This window comes from Neophocaena asiaeorientalis, unplaced genomic scaffold (genome assembly GCF_003031525.2).
Source record: "Neophocaena asiaeorientalis asiaeorientalis breed wild unplaced genomic scaffold, Neophocaena_asiaeorientalis_V1.1 scaffold155, whole genome shotgun sequence".
Classification (NCBI taxonomy): Eukaryota; Metazoa; Chordata; class Mammalia; order Artiodactyla; family Phocoenidae; genus Neophocaena; species Neophocaena asiaeorientalis.
In genome coordinates, this window is record NW_020173040.1 from 3,650,584 (window position 1) to 3,670,135 (window position 19,552).

The window sequence follows — 19,552 nt, forward strand, 5'->3', positions numbered from 1 at the left end:
AAGAAAGTCACAATGTCCCCCGATGAATGTTCAAATCGAGGGTTTCCCATCCTATTTTTCTGTAGCTGGGCTCGCAGATACAACGTGCCCTTTCTGGGGCAGAGCAGGAAGAAATGGTTTCTGTGGGGCAGGTACTTCAAATTGTCAAGGTCACAAAGCACCGTCATCACCACAAGACCAACCCGGACTGGAGAGAGTCACGCTTCAAGGCAGCATTGAGGCCAAGAGGGTGTGATCCTGGCTGCGGGCAGCTGCAAGGCAGCCCTGCTCTGTGCCTGCTTCTAGACCCCCCTGTTGGGGGAGCAACAGGGGAGCCTGCGGCTGTGCTCAGCCTCTCGGACAACCCAAGACAGGAAGAGCCACCCGGGACGGGGTGCCGATACAGAACCAGTGACTCCCCAGGCCTCTGGCCTGGGCACCAGCTCGCCCCAGGGCCCAGGACGCAGGGAGGCAGGGCCAGGGCTTAGCAGCGGGCCGGGCACAGAGAAGGGCTCCCCAAGTACTTTAATAATGAAAGCAGCACGGGGACTGTGCCGGGGGGGGTGGGGCACGGGACCCGCCCCCCCAACTCTGCAGCACAGGGAAGGCACCCCCGCCCCCTGCCGCCCATCTGCGTTGAGGGCCAGGCCATGTCCTGGGGGGCCAGGCAGGGAGGTGCCCTGTCTCTGGACACCTAGAGTCACGTGAACAAAGCAAACTCAGAAGCAATGTCTTTTCAGAGGCTGAGAACCAGTATGCAAGAAGCCAAACCCAGGCTGAAGAGACACTGACACTGTCTGGATCTGATGATGGAAAAGGCTCATCTTAGGAGCAACAGGTAAGCGAGACCCAAATGATGGGATGGGGGACAGTGACAAGGGATGTGTTTTCTGGGTGTTATGATCAAGTGACATCCTCACAGGTCCCAGATGTCTGCAGGGGAGCAGGGTCAGCTCTAAGGGGACACACGGAGCCGGGCTGCGGGTCCAGAGACCCGGCTGAGTCTGGGCTCCTCCACCAGCCCTGCTGGACCATGGACCAGGCTTTGTGCCCTGGGGACAGCCGTCTAATTGTTTTTCTCTCAATTTCCTTGCCAGCAAAATGGGTGGAGGGAGAGGATTCCTGATTTCTATCTTGATAGGGTTTTTGCAAAGATAAGATTAAAAGTCTGAGTTTCCTAAATGCTAAAAGCATATAAAATGCAAAGCCTTAATTGATGAATTCTAGCTTTCATTTGCATCCAGCTCAAAAGGCTCAGAGGGCAAAGGGATGGTGGGGGGGGGGAGGGTCACGCAGATGTAAGCGACAGAGCCGGGACCAGACCCAAAGCAGCCACATGCTGGGTGACAGCCTCCACCATCACCCAACACCCAGAACCTCCCGTACCTGATGGGGTAGTGGGAGGTGACAGGTCATTTAAAAACAGCTGAAGCTGAAGTCATTTGAGGAGGGAAGGAGGGAGAGGGGAAGACCCCAGGCAGCCCCCGCCGAGCCCAGAATCACCTGCAGAGCCCCAGGAGCCTGCAGAGTCCCTCCCCTGCCTCGGAGATGCCCCTTCAGGGAAGCCGGAGGGAGGGACCTGGAATCTGAACTTGATGCCTGCATACTGGGTCCCACTCCGGGCGGCCTGTTTGGAACCACCTGACCTCCAGCAGACAAGAGCTCCCCTCCCACGTTCATCTCAGGAGCAACCCCTCTGCCAGGCACAGGCCAGCACCCGCTTCGCACTCAGGGGCTGACAGGCGGCTGTCCAGAGACTCTGCTCCCGACAAGGGAGAGAAAGCTGGCTGACCCTCAAGGGGCTCCACGGCCAGGGTCAAATCAGGCTGTCCCTTCCATCTCAGAGAAGGGGAGGGGATAATGGGAGAGGGGAGGCACCAGGAGGGGACCCTCCCTGTCAGTCCATCAGCAGCTGTGTGGACACATCGGGGACTGTCACCAGCCAGGGAGAGGCAGAAGCCACGCCCAACAGAGGGAACAGGGCGTCTAGCACAAAGCAGCAGCCTCCACCCTGCCCCTCAGGGCTCCTGAGCAGGGTACTTACGTCTCTACCATCTCATGCCATCTGCTCCCCTGGTGAATATGGTCCCAGGGTCCATCTCTTGCCGAGGGTCACCTGCCCGACCCTCCCAAGTCACCCGCCCTCCCTGCAGTGACCATTACTGACCAGTAGATGGCGTCACTCTGTTCTGGGGGAAAGTCCAGGTGGTCCCAGGAGCCCTGGGGTCACCACCCGCTGCACACCCCTAGCCAGCACCCAGGGCCTGGTCCTCAGCAAGTGTCCCCATGCCCTGTCTGTGGGGCGGGGGGGGTCACATGACACTCCGTGCCCCCCCATCCCTAGGGGTGAGGGTAGACCTTCTGAGGCCTCTGTCTTCTAATGCTCCCCTTGCCAGTTCCCCAGGGGGGCCTTGGTCAGCTCCCTGGACCATTCTGTCTCACTCCACGCCCCAGAGCAGCCTTACTAAAGGCTGGCCCCATGTCTCCACCAGATCTGGGGCTCACCTGGGGGCACAGACTCCTGTTGTGAAGGGCGCCCCATCCCGGGCAGTGGGGTCCACCACTCGCACCCATGGACACCTGCTCCTAGGGAAGAGGCCAGGGAGGGACTGGGGGCTTTGTTACAACTCCCGCAGAGGCCGCCCTCCATGGGGCAGGGGGGGTCTTCTCACTCCTGCTTTGATCTTTCTTCAAAGAGGAACAATACACATGACAGTGCCTCCAGCACCTTCCCGCCACTCAGACTCCCACCCAGCCCCACTCGCATTAGGACGCAGAGAGTAGTGGCCAGCACGGTGGGCGGGGAGGGCAGGGAGCGGAAGGGGTACTTCAGCTTCACAGACACAGCTCTCAACTCCAATCACCAAATGCGGAACCAAGGATCAAACGGCTTCATTCTAAGACTAAAGCAGCTGGCCCTGCATGTTTGGGTATAAACTGTCCTTATTTTGCTCAACTCTTGAAAGAACCTGAAGCTGAGACAGAACAACAAAAGAACAGAGAGAGAGGTTTGAAAGAGATTCGGTCTCCCTAGAGGCTGATTTCTCCATTAACTATCTTTGCATGACAATACCCGTACATGCATGTATCAGAATGTCCCTGCACAGCCTGGATAAGAAAAAGTAAGGCACTCAGTGTGTTCCCCGCTGGAGGAAGCCTTCGTCTGAAACACCCGTTGGAGAACCGGACGCCCCACTGGCTTCTCTGAACAGGGAAGGGGTGGGAGGTCCCCAGGGCCATGCCTTGGAGCCCCCGGCCCTGCCACCTTTGGGGGGATTATCCTGAAGGTGGGGGGTGGACAAGGCTTCCAGCCAGTGGAATTCAGCTGTGCCTGCTGCTCCCTGGGGTCTTGGAGGGGGTGGCCAGGTGGAGCCAGGGCACAGCCTTGGATGGGACTGTGGATGTGAGTCCAGAAAGCCTCCGAGTGCAGCCCCACCCCAACACACCAGACTCCTGGGCAACCTCCATTCCATCCGGCCTGCAACAAGCTCATGAAGCAGACCTCAGTGTCCTAATTTTACGAAGAAGCACGGTCTATGTGGAGTCAAATAATTTTGCCCAAGATCAGTCACTGACTCAGGCACAAAGCATTTCTAAGTTCTTTCCACGAGGCCCTGTGTGACCAAAGACACGGAGCCCACAGTCACAAAGTAGATGCATCAGGATGGCCCATGGTGAGTGGCACAGACAGAACACAGTGGCCGGGGAGGAGCAGCAGGGAAGCCCACCCTTGGGAGGGATCTGGGGTGGCTGCCCTCTGAGCTGAGCTCTGGAGGGTGAAAGGGAATCAACAAGCCACAGAGGGAGAGGAGGAGAGAGCTTCTCAGGCTGAGGCAAGAACAGGTGCAAAGGCCCTGGGGTGGCACGGAGATGTGCAAACTGCTGGATGCAGGGGGTGGGCCAGCAGTTAGGATAAACTGAGGTTGCAGAGCAAGTGACGGCCAGATGTGAGGATCCTGGGGCCACACCCAGGACTGTCGCTCCAGAGTATCAGTCAGGGAAGGAGCCCAAGCTCTCTGCCTTTAGAAAGTAACTCAGGCTGCAGACAGGCAAACAACATAGGGGAGGGAGGGAAAAAAGCTGGGAGGCTACTGAAGGAGTCCTAGCAAGCAAGTGATGGTGAGGATGGTGATGGTCATGGTGATGATGGTGATGATGGTGGTGATGATGGTGATGATGATGGTGGTGATGGTGATTATGATGATGGTGGTGATGATGGTGATGATGGTGGTGATAATGGTGATGATGGTGATGGTGGTGATTATGATGGTGATTATGATGGTGATGGTGATGGTGATGATGGTGATGATGGTGGTGATGGTGATGATGATGGTGATGATGGTGGTGATAATGGTGGTGGTGGTGATGATGATGGTGATGATGGTGATGGTGATGGTGATTATGATGGTGATGGTGATGATGGTGATGATGGTGGTGATGATGGTGGTGATGATGGTGATGGTGGTGATGATGGTGATGATGGTGATGGTGATGATGGTGATGATGGTGATGATGGTGGTGATGATGGTGATGATGGTGATGATGGTGGTGATGATGATGATGATGATGATGATGATGTGGAACAGGGTGATGAACAGACAGCAACAGACTGATTCACCCTGCAGGTTCAATCAGCAGGACCTGGAGGGGGCTTGGAGGAGGAAGGATGGAGAGCTAGAGAGCTCACTGCAGGGCTGGATGGATACAGCTGCTACTCACTGAGAAGAGGACCCTGGGAGCGTTCTGAGCTAAGGGGGTGGGGAGGATTCTGAGCAAGTTTAGTGGCAGGAGCCTGGAGTCCCCCAAAAGAAGCTCAGGGGGCAGCTGGATTCAGGAGTCCCAGGGAACTGCATGTCGATGCCAAGTAAAGCTGAAGGCATGGGAGAATCACCAAGGGGAAGAGGGAGCCGGGTGGGGGCAGGGCTCTGCTGAGCTCCGATGCCCTCTGTCCAGGCGGTGGAAGGTGACCGGCAAAACAGACAAAGAAGGGCACACAGACAGAGAAGGTGGAGGGCGGCCAGGAAAAGAAGGGCCTTAGATAGGGAGGCATGCCCAGCTGTGCGGCACTAATGGGAGGAGAAAGGTGCCCCGGTGCTTATGGGGCAGTGACCTTGCATATGGGTTGAGGGGTGTGAGGGAGGAACAGAGAAGGAGGCAGCCAGTCCCAAGTCCCAGTTAAGAAGCAGAGGAAGTGAGCATGGGGGTGTGGGCAGATGCAGGGCAGGATACTGTGTTCAGAAGCCAGTGGCCAGGAGCGTGGAAGATACAGGGGAGGAAAGATGTCAGATGGGCTGGGGATCCAAAAGGCAGAGGGGGACCTGACTCCACCGGGAGGAGGGGCATAGCCCTGACTGGACAGGGCGGGAAGGATGGACAGGGAGCAGGCGGGGCACGGAGGCCACGTCCAGGAAGCACCCAGATCATAGAAGAGCTGGCCTGGGAAGGGCCTGGAACAGGGAGAGGAGGCAAGAGGGAGGAACATGAGACTGGGCAGACCCGGGGGTGGTGTCTGGCCCCGAGTAAGCTCTGCCTGCCCCCAATACCTTGCCCACTGCATCGGCCTGTCCCAGAGCCAGACGCCCCAACACAGCCAGGGCAGTACCTCTGAGAAGCCGTGCAAGGGTAAAGGTGATCCTGTAAGGCTGATGTAAAAGAGAAGACGCTGTCTGAAAGCCAGACCATGGGACACTCCCGGGGAGAGGCCACGCCTGGGTCTGCAGGCAGGGGGCAGCATCACTGAGGAAAGGGCTGAGGGATCCACAGGGCGGAGCATTAGACACTGGCTGGAGATAAAGTCACTGACCACTGGGAGGAAACGACTCAAAAACAGGGAGTCAAGGAAAAAAAGGTCAAAGCCAAACCTGATACAGTGCATAAATCTGCCCACGAGGAGAACTCCTTCCCAGAAAAAGCAGGATGAATACAAAAACTGGCAAAAATAGGAAAAGGCGTATGCAGTGAGGTTGTTTCCTGCAGCCCTTTTTGTAGCAGCAAAAAAACTGGAAACCACCCCAATGTTCCTGCAGAGGGAACATCCAACTGCACGGGGGGTCGGGCGGGTCTCTGGAGCAGCAGAGTCCTCCACACACTGCCCTGCCCTGCGCAGCGTGGAACTCATCACATCCAGGATTCAGGATTCAGTTTAAAAAGCAGGATGGAGAGACGGGGGTTACCCAACTCATTATCCAAGAAAGGGGAAGATATGCTTATAAAAAAAGTATGTGAAATGTCAAAAATGCTTATCTGCAGTGGGAGGAAAGGACTGAGGGGAGAGGGGTAATAGGGAAAGGAACTGAATATCTGTACATATACGCTGTTATGTATGTTTGATTTTTGAACCATAAGTACTTTATATAATTATAAAATGAGATTAAATTTTAAAAAGTAAATTCCTAAGATTTAAAAGAAAAATGAATCTAAATGTGTATCCAGTTATGACCTAATCACAAAGAGAAGAACCATTCCCAATGATTGTCAAATGCAGTGATTTGCTGGTACATCCCTTGTGAGCTATACTGTAAAGACAAAAGTCAGTGCAAACAAATCTTTACTGTATCTATACTGTAATCCAGTGTCCTCGGTGACACTGGTATTGCTATTCTGTGACTGCTGTATGATTAGTGGAATAAAACAAATGCAGAATTATGTTGGTGACCTTGAGACTGGGGATTTGGGACCTAGGAAAAGGAAGATGCAAATGTAAAAAACCCTATAGTGCTAGCAAAGCATCAGTATGAATCATGATGTATTTTATCTTAAAAATATACAGAATATTAGTTACTTATATATACATATGGGTAATTAATTATCCCCAAAGTTAGCAGCTAAAATGATACACATTTATCATCTCAGTTTCTGTGGGTGGGGAATCTGGGTGTGGCTTAACTGGGTGCCTCTGGTCAGGGTCTCTCTCAAGGCTGGAGTCACCAGGACAATCAGGGCTGTAGCCATCTTAATAGGAGAGGATCCACTTCCAAGTTCACTTATAGGGCTGCTGGCCAGAGACCCCACGTGGGCATCTACCTGACAGAGCCACTCACAACGTGGCAGAGTAGGCAAGCAAGAGAGAGCAGGAAAGAAGTCCCAGGCTTTCGGTAACCTAATCTTGGGAAGGACATCCCTTCTGTCATATTCTGTCCACTAGAAGTGAGTCAGTAAGTCCAACCTGCTCTCAAGGGGAGAGGTTACCCAAGGCCACAAATACCAGCAGGTGGGGCTCACTGGGAGCCATCCCACCACAGATACATTTCTTACCCTTCTTACCAAATCAGTAGCAATTGAGCACCCACAGTGAGCAGATTATAGTCTCTTAGTACGAGGTCCCAGGGCTCCTGTTAGAAACAGCTTGTCCTAGTCCTCAATCGAGAGATGTTTAAGATGAGCCTGGAACATCTAGTCAAACCAGAAAGCCAGGAAGCTACCAAAGACGACAGAGGTCATGTTGACAGGACTCGGGAAGCAACCTTGGGAGGCTCCCACTGGCCAAAGACAGGACAACCTCAACGCCAATAAGGATAACATCCACGACGCAGTGTGACACGCCAACCATGCTTCAACCCTCGGGTGCCTGATGGTGCTGATCTGTAGAGGTTGTTAGGGAAACTTATTAATTTAAAATTTTTTAAATAAAGAGAAGGAATCAAGTAGTTAACTAGCTTTTCCTATATGAACTGTACTCTGGGTAACAATATTTGACGAGGGCAAGTTTCTCTGCAGAGGAAAGCTCCAAATAATCAAGAAGAAATGAGAAATGATGGAACTAGAACACCATCATTTTGCAACCTCTAAGCAATTACTGGATCCAGACAATGATCATTAATGGTTGCTAATATTACAAAGAGAGAAACAAAGAACCGCATGTGCCTCCCAATGGAAAAACACAATACCTATGAAGGTTGGGGGTTTTGCCGGAAACAACCAGACTAAATCTGATCAAGCCTCTTTATCTAAACACCCAACGTTTTACAGCAATAACCCCAGGAGGATGCAATCAGCAAAATCAAGGCTGCAGGGCACTCCATGAAACAAATGATACAGATTCTTCCACAAGAGCAGCAACAAAAATATTGTAAATGAGGAAAAAGAGAGATGGATAGAGAACCTATAAAATAAGACGCATAAAAGAATGGGACACGTAGCTGATCTCAATGCATGGCCCTTTTCTGGACCCTCATACAGATAAGCACACTGTAATCTGGGGGAAGGCAAACACTGCCTGGGGATTAAATGATACAAAGAAATGATTATTTGATTTTAGTTGTGGTAATAGTATCACAGTATCTTTAAACACAAACTTCCTATCTTTTAGAGATACATATTCGAAACATTTAAAGAGGATAGTGAGATCTGAGGTTCGCTTTAGAATAATCTAGGAGAGGGTGGGGATGTAGATGAAGCAAGACTGGCCGTGAGCAGGTCGAGACTGAAGCTGAGGACACAGGAAGCTCATCATAGTATTCTCTCTTCTTTTGTATACGTTTGAAATTTTTTATGATAAAAAATTAAAAGGATGTATCTCCCCAAAAGGCATCATTTTAAAAGAAATCACTATTCTAGAGCACTGTTCCTTGTATTCTACCCAATCAATTAGACAAGAGGAAAAAGTAACAGAAAACAAGAGTGGAAGCAGCAAAAATCATTTGCAGACGGCATGACTGTGTACCAAGAAAAACCCAAGAAAACAACTAAAAATCTACTCAAAAAAGAATTCATTAAGGCAGTTGTTCCAAATTTAATATATTAAAAAATCAATAGCTTTCTTTGTAGCTACAAATAGTAATAGGTTAGAAAAAATAACGAAACAAGAGATAAGATTTACAAAAGCAATAAAAGGGATAAAACACCAAGGAATAAACTAACAACATGTGTGCTGGATTTTTACGAAAAAAATTTTATTGATGAAGATAAACAAGCTTGAATAAATGGAAAGATAAGTCCTTTTCTGGCTAAGATTCTATATTGTAAAGGTGACACTTCCCCTATATAGATAAATTTAATGCATGGCGTGCCAGATTAAAAGAACAATAGGAATTTTTATTGCATAACTAGATAAACTGATTCTAAAGTTTCTATGGAAAAGTAAATATGCGAGAGGATCCAGGGAATTTGTGATCAGGAATGATGGTGGCAAGGGGAAGAACTAGCTGTACCAAGGAATAAAATGCAGTATAAATCCAGGAAAGCAAGCAGCCTGGTTCGGGAACCTGAGTGGGCAAATCAGTGTAACAGATCCAGAAACAGCCCTACATGTACATGGCAAATTTAATATATGATGAAGGCTGCATTTCAAACCAGTGGATAAAGAGATTCATTGAATAGCTTTGGCACAACTGGTTAGCTGTCTCATTTGAAATGTAACTTTTCCTGGATCCATATACCAAAGTAAATTCCAAATAAACCAAATATTTAATTAATTCAAAATAAAAGCTCTAGAAGAAAACTTTATCTTAAAAATATCTCAGGACTGTGAAGGTCATACTAATCTCAAAAACTCAGTAACCTCAAAGGAAAAACATGAATACACTTGACTACATAAAATGTTCAGCAAATTTTAAAATGTACAAGAACAACAAAAAGAAATTCAAGACAACTGTAACCTGGGGGAAACTTTTGCAATATAAATCAAAGGGCTAATTTCCTTTATATGTAAAGAACAGCACAAATAAATAAGAAACACCAAAAATCTGATAGAGGGATGGGCAAAGGAAATAAACATGCAATGCACAGGGAAAGAAACACAAACAGCTTATAAGCATAGGAAAATGGTATCTGGGATTCACTTCTGATGGAAAATATGCACGTGAAACTACCAAGATACCACTTTCCACCCATCAGCCTGGGGCTAAGAGCAAACAGGGGGTTGGCACACAGTACAGGTGACCCACATGCTCACACATGATGGAGAGCCATGTGACCTCTCTACCTCTTGGGAAAGCAATCTGGTCATCTTTATCCAAGCAGGCATGATGCTAACCTGTAACCCCGCTCTATCCAGGAAGTGCTTTTCCAAAACAACTCACACCATGGGACTTCCCTGGTGGAGCAGTGGTTAAGAATCTGCCTGCCAATGCAGGGGACATGAGTTCGAGCCCTGATCCGGGAAGATCCCACATGCCGTGGAGCAACTATGCCCATGTGCCACAACTACTGAGCCTGAACTCTAGAACCCGTGAGCCACAACTACTGAGGCCTGCGCCCCTAGAGCCCGTGCTCCACAACAAGAGAAGCCACCACAATGAGAAGCCCATGCACCACAACGAAGACTAGCCCGACACAACTAGAGAAAGTCTGCGCACAGCAACAAAGACCCAATGCAACCAAAAAAAAAAAGGAAGAAAGAAGAGAAAAGAAAAGAAAAGAACTCAACTCACACCTGATCACAAGCACTCACCCACAAGGCTGCTCAGTTTTGCACAGAGTGGAAACCATGTAACCATCAGTCCAGAGGGGGCTGATTAATACCCCATCGTGGGGCATCCTAGGGCCACGTCACTGACTCCTGTGTTACCACTTGAATAATTAGGTGAATTTATAGTTGTTGTCTCTACCAAGAAATCTATCAAGAAGTGGAATCTACCAAGAAGTGAGAGAACTAAGTGCAGACCCATGTGGCCCGTATCTATTTTAAGAAAAAGGTCTACAATCAACTATACTTCAATAAAATATTAAAAAATAAATTAAAAGCTTTAAGTATAGTCTTATATATGTTCAGGAAATTTCTGGCAGGATTCACAGGAAATTTAACAATGGCTTCTACTGCAGAGAGGGATTAGGGGTCTGGGATGTGCAGATAAGAAAAGAGGAAGGTACCACAGGGATTTCCAGGGTAGAAATCATTTTTCAATCTTATGGCTCTTGGATTGATCCAAGCACTATTCACAGAAAGTTTAACAAACCTCTATTGGTGAATAAATGTTCCCATTTAAAAACAGGTCCAAGCCCTATTCATGCTGAGCAAATAGAATACTGGAGACAAGAAGATCTCACATGGTTTTGTTTGTTTCTAACAAGGAGGAGTCTTTTTGGTTTTCCTAAGCCCTCTATGGAACACTTTGCTCCCTTCTGACTCCCACCCTCTGGCCAATAGCACCCTGGACCCAGGGGGCCCACGTGTCCACCCAGGCCTGCTCTGGGCTCGGGAGCCCTGCCCCTGTCACAGGCTGACAAGGAGGAGGTGAGAGCTGCCTTCAACTTAGGAGTCTTATGTGGACAGGTTCACCCCAATTGCTTACTTTAAGAGCAAACCAAGGCTCAGATCTGAAGTGCCCAGTGTATGAATACAGCCAAGTGGCTTCATCACCACTGTGAGGACCCCTCAGAGAGGGAAGGTGTGAGGTGAGCTCAGCCCGAGGTCTGGAAGTCGGGGGATGAGGCCCGCATGATCTCCCAGCACCCACGGTGGGACACTGACAGGTTCAGACAACAGGGTGTAAGGACCCCTTTAAGGGGCCCTGGACTGGAGAACCAGCGGCATCTGAGCACGAGCCCAGGGTCTTGGTGGGGTGTGGGTGGTCCAGGACACCTCACAGGAGCCTTGGCTGCTGGACCAGGGGGACAGCAGTGTGAGGAACAGAACACCATCTATCAGCCTTTGCTTGGTGCTGAAGCTGCTGCTGTGGGGCTCCATTGCCCGAGACCAGCACCAGACTTTGGGTTTTAATAAGCACATGTCTGGTTTGATAGAAAAGCTAGACTTTCACATATACTTGTTCAGAAGCAGGTGACCCTCTGGCCCACGTGGACGCATGCTGCCACCTCCAGGGCCCGTGGGAGGGAACATCCTGGCGTTCCTGCTACCCCTTGTCGCCTGGGATGCCTCCCCACGGGACGGTGGGAGGGTTCTGTGCAGGGGTCCACCTCCACAGGGACCCTGCAGTGTCAACCTTCCAATCCAAGAGGGTCCGAGAGGGCCAGCGTCTTCCCACAGACAGTGGTCACCAGGGGGGGCTCTTCCCTCAATGACTTGGTGACTCCGAGCCTGAGTGGGGCCAGCAGCTCTGATATCTGGAAGGTTATCCTCAGTGGGCTCCCCAGAACTGGAGCTGTGCATCTTCACCAGGTGAAGGCACCCCCGCTCCTGCTGCACCCGGCGGGCTGCTCGGACAGTACAGCAGGGCGCGGCAAGCTCAGACCCCAGCCCGGTTCCCAGCCCAGGTTCCCATCCCGGCTGTGCAGGGACCCCCTGGCCATGCGCCCTCTTTGAGCCTCGGTTTACTCATCTGTGGCAGCACCGTCCCTGGGGGTTGTTAGGAGGTCACCGAGTCAGCATGGTTAAGGCATCAGCGCCGTGCTGGGCCCAAGTAGCGCTGACAAGGACTATCTGGCCCGTTACTGATGGTGTTGAATGAAGGCGTATTAGGGAGTCAGGAAACCAGCTCGGCAAGGAAGGCGGGCTATCAAGTACCCAGACGTGCGTCCAAGGCCCAGCTCCGCCCTTTGGCAGCCATGGGGCCTCGGAGGAGCCTCACTGCTTCCTAACCTGTGAGTTAGGTTGATGTGAAGGAGATGCACAGGGCCCAGCACAGGGACTGGCACACACCCAGCGCCTGAGACATGTGAAGACGGCATCACTGTAACTGCTAACTATCATCTTTCATTATTATTAACAACACAGGATGTGAAGTAAGGCATGAGTTGGGACTGAAGGCTCTCCCTCATCAAGGCTCCAGGAAGGTTTCCCGCAGTGCAGAGCTGGCAGAAGCCCCACTCCTCCTCAAGGTCACAGTGGGTCTTCTCAGCCCTTGAGACCTTGGGCCACAGGACTGAACGTGCCCGAAGACTCCCCCGCACTTGGAATGCTCGCCTGCCAGACGGGGTGTGGCCGACACCGAGGGCATATCCCCTCCAGCCCCCTCTCCAGACCTGCTCCCCTCCTTCCTGGAAGCCCAGTGGTCCAGGCAAGCCTGAGGTTCAGGGTGCAGTCACTGGCACATCTCTGGCCGATGGGAGACAAAGAGGTCATCAGGGACTTTAAGGTTCAACTAAACACTCAGAGTCATGAGGGCTCCTAAGTTCAACCAGACGTGGGGCTGCTTCCTCAGAGGGAATAAGGCAGGAAGCACAGTCTGTCGGTTGGATTCTTCCGAGAGTCCACACAGTGTCCACACAGCCGCCCAGGTGCTCGCCTCGAGCACGAGGGTAAGAAACGCCCATCAGGGAGGGTGTGTGGAGCCATCCCAGTGTCCCAGGAGACAACACCTCTTACACTCACTCCATGGGTACGGCTTCCAGGGGCCCCTCGAGGGATACATCCGGTTACAAGGTACCCTCCATGGGAAGTCCAAAGCTTTGTACCCCGCAAAGATGCATCTTCCATCGAGACGCAGTCACCATCTTTCCCATCTCTACCATGGCTGGTGTGGACTTTTGCCCTTTTCTCTCTGCTTCCTGCCCGGAACAGGAAGTGGTGTCCGGAAGGATACGGACACTGGCTGGGGCTGAGGTGACCCGCCCGAGGAGAAGGTCGATTCCCGTGTCACAAACCCATGGAGCCAGGAGCCACTCGCCTCTGGACCTCTGTACACAACAAGCTTCCCTGTTTGGACAAGCTCCCAGTAGGTGCATGGAAATACATTCCTAACTGATCAACGTTTCTAATTTGGGGGTGGTTTCCCCACATTCATTCCATCCTAGGGTGTTTCATCATTATCTCTTCCTGTTCCTGAGTCAGACTTTTGGTCCTTCAAGTCTTTGTTGAATATGAATCCTCTGCTATGAAGGGGTGTGTGTTTGCTTTAAGATCGCTACGTTTTCGTTAACAGTCGAAGGGCTTCTCTTCTATAGGACACTCTAAAGTAAGGCGGTCCACACTGGTTTGAGCTGGTCACAAGCAGCCTTAGCCAGTCTGGGTTGGTTGGAGGCAGCTGTTTTGATTTGGTCTAGAACAGTCAGCTGGTATAGAGCGGGGAGTCTTCTGGAAGTCTGACTGCTAGAGGTATGACTCGGGGCACCCAGGCACACACTCTGCTTCCCGGTCCCTCCCCCTCCCCTCCCTGCAGGTGTGAGGCTGATTCAAGCCAGGGGAGCTTCATGTGCAAATCATCCCCCCAGACAGTTTGAGGGAGTCCTGCCCAAATGGCGCCATGCAATACGTTGAAAAGTGAGCTTTGGGACTTCCCTGGAGGTCCAGTGGTTAGAGCTCGGCACTTTCACTGTGGGGGACCGGGGTTCAATCCCTGGTCGGGGAACTAAGATCCCACAAGCCGCACGGAGTAGGCAAACAAAAAAAAAGACAAGTGAACTTCTTGGATCCACAAGAGCCTCCATCACCAGACCAGTGGACTGGCACAGCCCCATCCTGGCATCCTGATCACCAAGGAGACTGGAGCTGGGATGTACCACATCCTCCCCTAGGAAGGAGATGCTGGGTCCTGCCAGTCCCTGGGTCCTGGAACAACCACACTAGCAGGCTGGATTGGGATCATCATAATCTACTGAGACCTGATGAAAACCAGTGTGATCCAGTCTGAACCAGCTAAAATGTACCCCAAACCGCATGTAAACTGCTGAGCGAAATCCATCTGAGCCTACTGGAATTGGTCAAAATGGGGTCAAGGCTATTTGAATTGTGTAATATTGGTTCCGACAGTTCAAAACTAGTTTTTATCCAGCTGGAACAACACCGAGCCAGTATAACGTGGAACCAGTTGCAACCGGGTTGAGCCAGTGAATTCACTTTTAACCAGTTTGAGTTGGGCTAGCCTGATTTAAACCAGTCAGTCCCTTGAAAGGGAAATTTGAGGGCTTCAGTTTCCCGGGTTTTTTTAGTTCTTTACCAGAAAAGAAAACCAGGGTAGTGAAAGTCTAAAGTCATTTACTTCTGAAGATTAATTTACCTTGCTCGCATAAATATTCATAAAAATCAATTACCAGCTTATTGAAAGAATTAATAAACTTCACATTGTTTATTGTGACCCACCAGCAAGAGCAGGAATCAGCCTCCTGGCAAAGCAAAGATTCTACTTTTAAGAGGCTCTTTACCGTGTGGTTGGAGGGCATCCTAAAGGAGTTGCCAGGGGTTCCCTGATGCCCTTCAGACAACAGCCAAGCAGGAGTGCTCCCCACACCAAAAGTGACACAGATCAGCTGGGTTTTGTTTTTTGTTTTTTTTTTTTGCGGTACGCGGGTCTCTCACTGTTGTGGCCTCTCCCGTTGCGGAGCACAGGCTCCAGACGCGCAGGCTCAGCAGCCATGGCTCACGGGCCCAGCCGCTCTGCGGCATGTGGGCTCTTCCCGGACCGGGGCACGAACCCGTGTCCCCTGCATCGGCAGGCGGACTCTCAACCACTGCGCCGCCTGGGAAGCCCTGGGTTGTTTTTTTTTTTTTAATTGAATGTTAAAATACAATATTAACCTCCTCAAAAGAGACAGGAGAGTGGAAGGAAATGAAGAGTCTTTAAAAATAAACTAGCAGTCTAAATTTGGATGCAATTATATCCACCCTAATCAAAAGTGTTAGATCATAATTAGCAGCTTATACAGAGACATTTCAATTTATTAATTCAATCATCGTGTCATGTGTGAGGCCACTACTGAAAGTATAATTAAATGGGATGGTCTCCTGTTCCCTAATCAATTGGATCTTCTCCCCTCCCATTGAAGACGTGGGGCCGAGCTCCTTGCCTTATTGTAGAACTGCCTTCCCCTTGAAGGAGTGTTTTCTACACAAGCTTTGTGGAAGAAAACCAAAAGTCAAAGTCCCATTTGCTTTGAGATAAAAATATGTCAGCTGTCCCCTAAGAGAGAAAATTCAGTTACTTACCAGCCACAAAACTTGGAAATGATGCCACCTTCTTCGTCTGTTAGGAAATATGAAAACACACACACACAGTAGGTTTAAGTAGTTGGCCCATAAGATCTAGGTTAAGATGATCAATTACCATAATTAATGGTGGCAATTGATTATGGTAATTAATTAATTACCATAATTAATTAATCATGACTGGTCTTCCCAAGAAGTCAGCTCCTTACAGCTAACCAGTGTCTTTCCGGCGCCATGATGTTTGGGTGGGGTACGTGTAACCAATTCTCATGGAAAACCTGGGGTACAAAAGGCCATCAGCTAAAACCAGATTAGCATGTCACTGTAGAAGGAATATACCCAGTGGTTCCCTAACTGGTAGGCATGAGAATTTCCAGGCACATCTTTAAAAGCAAGGAAGGAGACCAGACGCCACTGCATGGGTGGCCACAGTTATTTCATCCAAGTTAGAAAATCTCATCCAAACCATGTTATCCAGAAAAGGGAAATAACTTGCTTAAGGCCTCATTCTAATAACCTCCCCATCATGGCAGTGAAAGTTTACATGGGATTGTTTTTTAAAACCACACTGTTGGTTTAGAACTGTGGCTCTCAACCCAAGTGATTTTTGTCCCCAAGGGGACATACGGCAATTTCTGTAGACATTTTTGGTTGTCACAACTGGGGGAGGAGGGCTGCTACTAGCATCTAGTGGGTAGAGGCCAGGGATGTGTCTAAACACCCTGCAGTGCAAAGAACGGCCCTTCACGACAAAGAAGGATCTGGCCCCAAATGTCAATGGTGCCACCCTTGAGTAATCCTGTTTTAGAACATGACTGTCAGATAATGGGATAGAATGAGTTTCTGTCAAATCGGGGAGCACCAATGTCCCCCACGCACCAAAGGCAACACATGGGCACACTGTGGTATGGGTCTGAGTCAACAGGAAAGGGCCTTCCCTTCCCCGTCCTGCAGGGCCACCGGGCTTTGCTTGATGGGACCCCCCTTCCCCAGGCACTGGGTGGGACAAGAACATGGTGGAGAGCGTGAGCCCATGAAGACAGGGTGGGCAGCTCCCACATCAAGGCCCTGAGCCAGAACTCTCTTCCTTGGAAAAATTACCTCTAGAATGTTGTTATTGTCAACAGGGCCATTGAGATCAGAGCGCTGCTGCTTCCTCGGCTGCTCCAGACCATTGCAAACCTGGAAACCGGGAAGTTAAAGACAAAGATGGTGTTTTCACACGTGAGAAAAAATAAAAATAAATAAAAAATAAAAATTTAAATTAAAAAAAAGAAAAATAAACCAAGACACAAAACTGGAGATACAATATGATACAATTTTGTAAAATGCATGTGTATATAGGTATGTGTGTGTGCATACAGATATAATTTAACTTTTCTGCCAATAATATGTATACTTTTATACTTCTAAAAAGTTACTTGAATCATATTTTCTAATTTCTTGTTTATTACTATTTTTAATTGTGGTAAAATACATATCACAGAAAGTCTGCCATCTTAACCATTCGTAAGCGTACACTTCAGTGGCATTAAGTACTCTCACATTATTATGCAACGATCACCATCCATCTCCAGAGCTCGTTTCATCTTACAAAACTGAAACTCTGTCCCCATCAAACACTAACTCCCTATTCCCACCCCACCGCCAGCCCCCGGCAACCACCAGTTCCCGCTATCAACTTACTCTAAGGAGCGCGTACAAGTGGGGTCATACGAGATTTGTCTTTTTGTGACTGGCTTACTTCACTGAGCATGACGTCCTCAAGGCTCATCCCTGTTGTAGCAGGTGTCAGTATGTCCTTCCATTTTAAGGCTGAATAATATTCCACCATTTATACAGAGCACTCTTTGTTTATCCATTCATCAGTCCACGCACACCTGGGTTGCGTCCACCTTTTGGCTGTTGCACCAGTGTACAAATATCTCTCAGAGTTCCTGCTTTCAATTCTTGGGGTGTATATATATATACCCAGACAGAAGTAGGACTGCAGGGTCATGTGGTAATTTTATTTTTTATCTGTTGAGGAACCACCATACTGTTTTCCACAGCAGCTAAGCCATTTCACATTCCCAACGACAGTGTCCAAGGGTTAAAATTATATTTCTAACAAACTTAAGTTCTTAGTTCAATGCAAATTCAAAAATCTAAATTCCTTAGTTAATGTGAATTAGTCAACCTACTACTAGAGGAAAAATGCCCCAAGGACATGTCATAAGTCTTCTCTTAAGGAAGACATCAACCCAAAATTCCTCTTACTTCGACGAACAAAATTTAAAGTGTAGGTATATTTTCTCTACTTAGTGCCCTGCACTATCCAGAAGATCTCTCCAGATCCGAGCACTGAAATCACTGTCCAAACCCCAGAGGAGGCTCTGGTGAGCCAGCATCTTAAGTCAAGTTCCAGAACTTTCTGGAAATAAATTATCAAGCAGTAACAATATGATGATGCCAATAACGTTAACAAGTTTTATTTACAAATAAATAAATTTATATTATGAACATACGTATACATTATACTTATATTTACATTATTTATAAATAAGTAACATTATTGATCGCATCCTTTCCCATATGAGATGGAAGTGCCCATTCCTGCTTTACAGGTAAGAGGACTGAGGCTCCAGGTGTGGACAGGAATGGCCAGGTACCCACAGGCTCAGGCAGCACAGCCATGTGTCGTGTCTTCCCTGCCCTAGACTGTCACTGTCATGGCCTGTGACTTCATTAGATCTCTGTGCGGGGGTTAGAGAAAATTGAAAAGACCCAGGCCCACCGTCCTAGCCCTGAAGGGAACAGGGGGGTTGTGCACGAGGCAGACCAGGGATCCTCTCCATGACTGCAGGTACCACTGGGCTTCAGAGGCCGCGGGCGTGGAGGGGATGGCTCAGACAGGAGGTGGACAAAGCTGGCTGGGCATTAAGGACCGGGCAGATTTGTGCCACATCCCGAGAGCAATCTGGGCTCGCTCAACCCACAGGAAGAAATGAGGCCTTCCCGGAGCAGAGGGGGTGCAGGGCACAGCTGGGGCCAGGAGGGTCAGATGTCTGCTTTGTCCCCTCTTCCTTGCTGGAAGCCCAAAGGACTGCCCCTACCCAAAGCCCCATGAGCCCCCAGACGGCGCCGGTGGGCCCTGACCTGGCCCCGCTGTTCTGGTCTGTCCCGAGGCAGGGCTCTGGGGCCCCCTGCTCCACCCACCACAGCCCTCCTTTCAGGTCTGGCCCCATCCTTCTCCTATCAGGTCTAATCTATCCCCCATGGATCCATGCTACCCAAGCTGAGCAGACAGCACCCCTTCCTGCAGGGCTGAGCCTGAAGGGGTCACTCCTGCCAGGGTCCCACTGGAGCCAGGCTTCTTCCCGAACTCCTAATGGGCTCCTGTCGCAGCCCTACTGGCTCTGCACCTCCCGCTGTGGACAAGACACACCAGGAAAAACCTCCTGTAATGTCCAAAGGGGTCTCTCACCTTAAAGGGTGTTCTCGTCTGCCTTAAGTAAGGCTCTAATGTGGGACATGCCCCAGACAACCCTCTGCTGTCCTGTACACCTCCCAATTTCAAGATCCACTTAGAGCACATCAGTATTTTACCTTCTTGTTTGCGAAATTTCTAACCTGGTGACCATCCCTAGGCTAAGTTCACAAACTTCATTTCCTGAAGGCCTGCACTGCCTTACAAGGAGCCACACAGGCACCAGGAATCTCCAAAAGCCCCAAAGAAACCAACCAATCAACTGAAAAATGAAAACGGGGTCAACCACACCTAGTACACACTGAGTATTTGTGTCCCCCGCCCCCCACCGCCAAAATTCATAT

General features: G+C 49.7%; 1 protein-coding gene across 2 annotated transcripts in view; it reads right to left on the minus strand.

Moving 5' to 3' along the window:
- Positions 1-19,552, minus strand: part of APBA2 (amyloid beta precursor protein binding family A member 2) — a 64,859-nt gene that overhangs the window by 30,509 nt on the left and 14,798 nt on the right. For both annotated transcript variants that reach the window (XM_024742761.1, XM_024742762.1), the window contains exons 2-3: positions 16,841-16,921; positions 15,740-15,776 (exon numbers count right to left, since the gene is read on the minus strand). In XM_024742761.1, coding sequence (XP_024598529.1) covers positions 15,740-15,776; positions 16,841-16,921 — 118 coding nt within the window. The remainder of the gene's footprint in view (positions 1-15,739; positions 15,777-16,840; positions 16,922-19,552) is intronic.